The sequence below is a fragment of the Chinchilla lanigera genome, unplaced genomic scaffold, assembly GCF_000276665.1.
Source record: "Chinchilla lanigera isolate Chin_1 unplaced genomic scaffold, ChiLan1.0 scaffold00041, whole genome shotgun sequence".
Lineage (NCBI taxonomy): Eukaryota > Metazoa > Chordata > Mammalia > Rodentia > Chinchillidae > Chinchilla > Chinchilla lanigera.
Genome location: NW_004955442.1, coordinates 13,842,784 through 13,848,720, shown reverse-complemented (window position 1 = coordinate 13,848,720; position 5,937 = coordinate 13,842,784). Strand labels below are relative to the sequence as shown.

Below are 5,937 nucleotides of genomic sequence, written 5' to 3'. Positions count from 1 at the left end.
CTTCCTTCCTTCCTTCCTTCAGCATCTTGCTATGTATTCCAGGCTGGCCTTCAGCTCATTTTGTAGCTCAGGCTGGCCTCAAATTCACAACAATTCTCTGCCTCAGCCTCCCAAATTCTGGGATTACAGGCATGCACCATCACTAAAAAGTACAGTAATACCTCAGCTCACAAATGGTTCTGTTTGTAAGCAATTTGGTTCACAAACAAAAGAGTTCAGCAGAATTTTGCATCCATTTGCAAACCCTGTATTGGGTAACAAACATAACCACGGCCGTCTTCCCACACAAACTCAGCCATCTTGCCCAAAATTGTAAAACAAATTAAGTTCGTATACCAGTGTAGCCCTGTATCATAATTAGTAATTACCTCATCTCTCAAACACCATTATCATCTGAGGCACCCACTATTTTAAAAAACTTTTTCATTTTGAAGCTCAGAACTAGGTTCAAGTACTATTAGTCCATAAAAGGAGGAAATGTTTCTTTTTCAACAGACAGCATATTATTTCTACCACATATACACTAAAAAGTGGATTTCTACACATATACACTAAAAAGTGGAGTTTCCCCTAAACAATGATAGGATGCAATTTTTTAAATTCACTCATGGTTGCTGTGTGTGTGTGTGTGTGGGTGTGGGTGGGTGGGTATGGGTGTGTTGTACAATGTTATTGGTCAAACCCAGGGTCTTGAACATGCTGGGAAGCTCTCTACCTTTTAGCTGTACCCTCAGCCCTCATGCTGATATTTTATTGCCCTTTTTCTTTCTTTCATTGTAGAAGTGCAGGAAATCCACTACTGTTCGTTGACAATTCTGTTTGGTTGGATGCTACTGAAGTTAATTTTTAAAATGTAGTTCTTCTCTTCCCCAGTTTTCTAAGGGGAAGCAAATTGTGAATGCCACTGGCGGTCTTACTTGCTAAAGTTTTCACGAGTTCTTTGTTCTTTGTTGTTCTCAGGAAGACCTAGCAAACACGTTGTGGGCACAATGCAAGGCGGAGACTCTGACGACGACGTGAGTCCCAGGGGCCCCTCGGCAGTTCTGTGCCTTGGAGTGTCGGGCTGTCCCCATCCACTAGATGAGCTGTCCCCAGCCTAGCGCAGCACATGCTTGCTCCATGTTGGTTTGGCCTCCTGAGCTTGGTATAGCTTATTTCCCATTTCACACAGATGTGCTTCCTCTGTTCTTTTCTGCCTTCTCACTGTTCTTTCCATTCTCGCTTTCCAAAGATGGAAGCAGCTCCACCTCTCTTAGGTAAATGCAAGACTCCCAGCTCCAGGAAGCAGGTTGGTTTTCTCTTTCGCCTCATCTGTTTGTTGATGTGTGTCAGCCCGTGCAGGTCCTGCGGAGCGCGATGCTTTCTCTCTGCTGGGCAAGACGCCACTCAGAGTGGATCCCACAGACAGAGGCCACCCTGCCTCATGGTTCTGTGCTGAGGAGGAGGGGTGAGCACCAAGGCTGGAGGCAAGATCGGTTGTAGTTAGGTGTCTCAGACCCTTAAATGAAACCTAGGGATGAGGCTGTGGGCTGGAACCGAGGTTCTCCCTGTCTTGAGTTCCATTCTCTCCAGATCAGGGTTCAGGGCAGGAGGTTGGATGTCAGGCCACTCACACCTTGAACTTTACTGACGAGGGAACTTAATCAGGTGAAAACCCGGGGCAGGAGGAGGTCTTTGAGGCATCAGGCCATCTGAGAAGCCCACCCTTCTCTGTGGGTCTTCATCCTGTTGCAGACCCTGGCTCTACCCATGCTGCCAAGGTGACTGAACTGCTACAGATATCAGACCAGCTCTGTCCAGGGTCCCCCTGCGCCTGGGATGCAGAAGCAGGGCCTGACACTCCTGTACCCAGACTGGCTAAGTACCCATAGGGTGAATGGTTACAGATGGTAACAGGAGCAAGCTGTTGCTCGGGTGCGCTGGGCAGGATGCCCGCAGTTGACCTGACCTTGAACTCCTAGGAGACACTCTGTAGAAAAGTGGGAAAACCACCTTGACAGTAACATTTTAACAGGCAGGGTGTGGGTGATGTAGTTTCCATCCATTCATCTCTCTCTGAGTCTAAAGTGAGTCCAGCCTGTGAGCCGGCAGTACCTGAAGGCAGCACGCAGCCTCTGTTGGATTTGCACATGCACTTTTCAGGATGTGTTAGTTGTGGCACGGGTCTTCCTTTGCTGCTTGTTTATTTCAAGGGGCTTCGTTCACACAGCTACCCCCACCCAGACACTGAGATTGGTCTTTCACGGATTGCTTAGCACCCAGCCTTTACCTGTTGGGTGCAGGCTGTGTGTTGTATGCTGTTGTGGATGATGAAAAACCTAGCCCCTGCCTTCAGGACAGACGCATCCCGACAGGAGCAGAGCAGATGTACCGCGGTCGTAGGCGTTAGAAAGTAAACAAGCTTAGGTGATGGGGCTGATGGCGATGGGAAGGAGGGATGGCGCTACGTGGTCAGGAAAGGCCTCTCTCATGAGGAGCAGAAGCCTGGGAAGGGGGCAGTGGCCACATGTGGGTGGGGAGCACAGCGCCCTGAGGTAAGGGCAGCGGTGTGTGATTGGGATGGAAGGCACTGGCGTGGGAAGGATGAGGGGGCAGGAATACATGGGGCCTTGAGTTTCTCCAAGTGGGACCAGGAGGTGCTGGAGGATTGTGAACCCAGGAGGGACAAGAGCTGACTCTGTGAGAAACCATGTGTACAGAGGAGAGTGTGGCCATGCAGGTCAGCGGGGACACGGCCCAGCCCCAGGTAGGAGGGGAGGGGCCAGGGAGTGGTGCAGGTCTGATGCACTTCCAGGAGGAGAGCCAGCAGACTTTTCTAATTGACCCTGGATGTTGAACACACTGGGTGTTGAAGCCACTCGGTGCCGAGAGAAGTGAAGCATACCCAGGCTGCGGTCTCACCCCCCGAAACTCAGAATTGCACTACCGGAGATGGGCCCGTTCAAGGAGGGGACTGGGAAGGCAGGTCGGGAGTTTGCGCTGGTGTGATAGTGCTTGTCTGAAATGCGAGGGTTCTAGGAGGCTGAGGCAGGAAGATGGCAAGTTTGAGCACAGCCTCTACCGATTCATGACTTAGAGAGACCCGGCCTCAAAATAAAAAAGGTCTGGAGATGTAGCTCAGTGCAAAGGCCCTGGGTTCAATCCGCAGTTCTATTTTTAAAAAATTGGTTTTGAACATTCTAGGGAAAGTTGCTTGTTAGAATTTACATGGTGGGTGCTGGGTAGCCAGTTGAAATTCAAGTGTGGAATTCAAGGGACAGCTCTGGGCTGGAGGTAGAACGTGGGAGCCATCTACATCCAGGTGGCGTTGAAGCCAGGAGGGGGGATGTGATGGCTTAGAGAGAGCACAGGAAGAAAAGACGAGAGGCTGCAGTCCTGAGCATTCCTGCATGGCAGAGATCAGGGAAAGGAGGGTCCACCGAGGGAGACCAGAAGGGTGGCACAGAGCGCCAGGGAAGAGTGCACCCCAGAGGATGGCGAGGTAGAGTTCATGGGGCCTGGTGCCGCATGGAGCAAGGTGAGGACTGTGGGTTCTGCTTAGTGCAGTCCATTGGGTGTTTCAGTCTCGATAGGAGCCATCTGGGCATTTGTGGACTGAGATCCTGACTAGCATGTGTTTAAGAGGCCACAGCGGGGAACGAGTAGGGACAGTGAGCTCAACAGCTTGCCCAGGGAGTCCTGCTGAGTGGAGAGGATAGCAGCGTAATATTTGTGTTTGTCTGTCTTGTTGGTTGGTTGGCTAGGTTGTTTTTTTTAATAAGCTGTGCCTGGTGACAGTTGTCTAGATTGGGTGAAGAAACATCCTGGTGCACATGGGGCACAGGAGTTGCAGTTTCAGAGCCAGGCTGAGCTGGTCTCTCTGCTCCCAGTGCCGACGAGCAGGGATGCCTTTCGCTGGGCTTCTTGCATCCACTGCCTGTTTGCTTTCTGTCCCCATCTGGAAGGAGCCAAAATAGGCCTCCCTTTCCCTTGTGCTTGCGGCCCCCGGAAGCCAAACAGCATCTAGGACCCTCTGCACATTCAGGGTGCACGAAGACACCTATGTTCAGCCAACACCGCAGTGCTGAGCTCTGGTGCACATGGGTGTCTCATGGATGTGTTAGCTCAGAAGTCGTATGGACGTCTTCCAGCCAGCAGCATATACTCTGTTCCCACAGCCTGAGTGCTGTTCTCCTTAGCCTGGCCCCAGTTCCCCAGGCTAAGGGGTGCCTAGCTGTTGTGCTCCTCACCCCTGAGCTACAGTGGGAAGCAAGGCAGAGTCTCATGATGAGATACTGTAGCGGGATGGGCACGTCAGCTGCATTTGCTGTCTTTTTCCTGTAGGAAAACTCAGAGGACAGTGAAATTGACCTAGAAGATGATGAAGATGATGATGATGATTTGGAAGATGAGAGCATTGCTCTCTCACCAGCTAAGCCCAATCGAAGGGTCCAGAAACCCGAGCCTCTGGATGAAAGTGACAATGACTTCTGATTTCTTAACCAAAGGACCCAGGCAGATTAAGAACCTCAGACTTGTAGGTAAACAGGAAATTCAAAGGCTTGGAAGGCGGACGTGTGCTTTGTTCAGTGAGCCAGTGGCTGATAGTTCCTGAAGCAGTACTTTACTTTGTTCTGTGTTATTCTCCTGTGTTTATACCACATTCCCTGAACCTTAAATAAGAACCAAAGCAAACCACAAGATGATTTTCTTTTTCCTTCTTTGTTCCTTAGAACTTTGGAAATGCGTGTTTTTAATAAATCAGGCCCATAGGATGAAAACTCAAGTAATATAGGCTGTCACCATAGAATTCTTTTGTTTTGTTTTGTTTTGGTTTTTTTTGGTTTTTCTCTGGTACCGGGAACCGAACTCACGACCTTGCGCTTGCCAGGCAGGCGCTTTTGCTGCTGAGCTAAATCCCCAGCCCCAATGTCACCATAGAATTCTTCGCTGCTGCTGCTGCCACACATTTTCTCTGCAAGTCAAGCAGACCTGGAGCTGGAACATGGCACAGGCCTCATTTTATTTTATTTTTATTTATTTTTTGATACCCGGCATTGAACTCAGGACCTTGCACTTGCCAGGCAGGCATTGTGCTGCTGAGCTATCTCCCTGGCCCCAGAGCTCATTGTAGCAATCATAGGGAAACTCTGGCTGTTAATCAGTTGCTCGACTGAGAACATTTATTATACATTAACTTTTAATTGTGGCCTGTATTCCATTTCATAGTCCTGTTTTCTTCTGCATGCTCATAGTGCCAAGCATTAGATATATTTTAATAACTAAAGTGTTTTGAAGATCAACTAAGATGAAAATCAGCTTTGCTTGGAAATCAGGCAGCAGAGAGAGGCTCCAGGTCATGAACATTCCATTTTCTTTCAGGTGGCTGGAGTTCCTCTGGGGGGTCAGATTCACTTTGGAGTAAGGCCACCTACATGTTTTCCCTGATGCCCTCAAGAAATTCCAAATTCAAAAAAAAAAAAAAAAAAAAAAAGAAATTCCAAATTCCTGCCCCAGTGACAGCCAGGATGTCCTTCCTAAGTCCTCTGTCCATGCACATGGGTGAATGTAGGTTTCCTACATCTCATTGCCCTCTTAAAAGAAGAGACTAGCAAGGGGGAAATAGCAGTGCAAAGTCATGTTTCTGATTTAAAAAATAAGGCAGAACTAAAATAGGTAGAGAGCACAAGAAGAATTTCCCTGTTGTGAAGAGTGACAGGTGAACTTGGCTTTACAATGAAAAATGTGAAACAGTTTTTCATTTATTTTACAATTACTAAGTCAGTAGATTTCTAAAGTTATGTCTTTTAATAAAATGTATTTAATACCATATTTTAATATTTTAATTGAAAATATTTGTGTCCAACATAAATACTTATTCAAGAAAAACTGACATAGCCAGGCATGGTGGCACACGCTTGTAATCCCAGCACTTGGGAGGCTGAGGCAGGAGCATCA

General features: G+C 48.3%; 1 protein-coding gene across 5 annotated transcripts in view; it reads left to right on the top strand.

Moving 5' to 3' along the window:
• The window catches only part of Cluap1 (clusterin associated protein 1), a 46,131-nt gene extending 41,362 nt beyond the window's left edge, over positions 1-4,769 (top strand). For 3 of the 5 annotated variants that reach the window (XM_005391337.2, XM_005391336.2, XM_005391338.2), the window contains exons 11-13: positions 961-1,016; positions 1,232-1,288; positions 4,324-4,769. In XM_005391337.2, the coding sequence (XP_005391394.1) occupies positions 961-1,016; positions 1,232-1,288; positions 4,324-4,473 (263 nt within the window). In that variant the 3' untranslated portion in view covers positions 4,474-4,769. Of the gene's footprint in view, positions 1-960; positions 1,017-1,231; positions 1,289-1,332; positions 1,448-4,323 lie in introns of all 5 variants that reach the window. The other 2 variants (XM_005391340.2, XM_005391339.2) reach the window with 2 other exon arrangements.
• Positions 4,770-5,937: the final 1,168 nt, after the last annotated feature.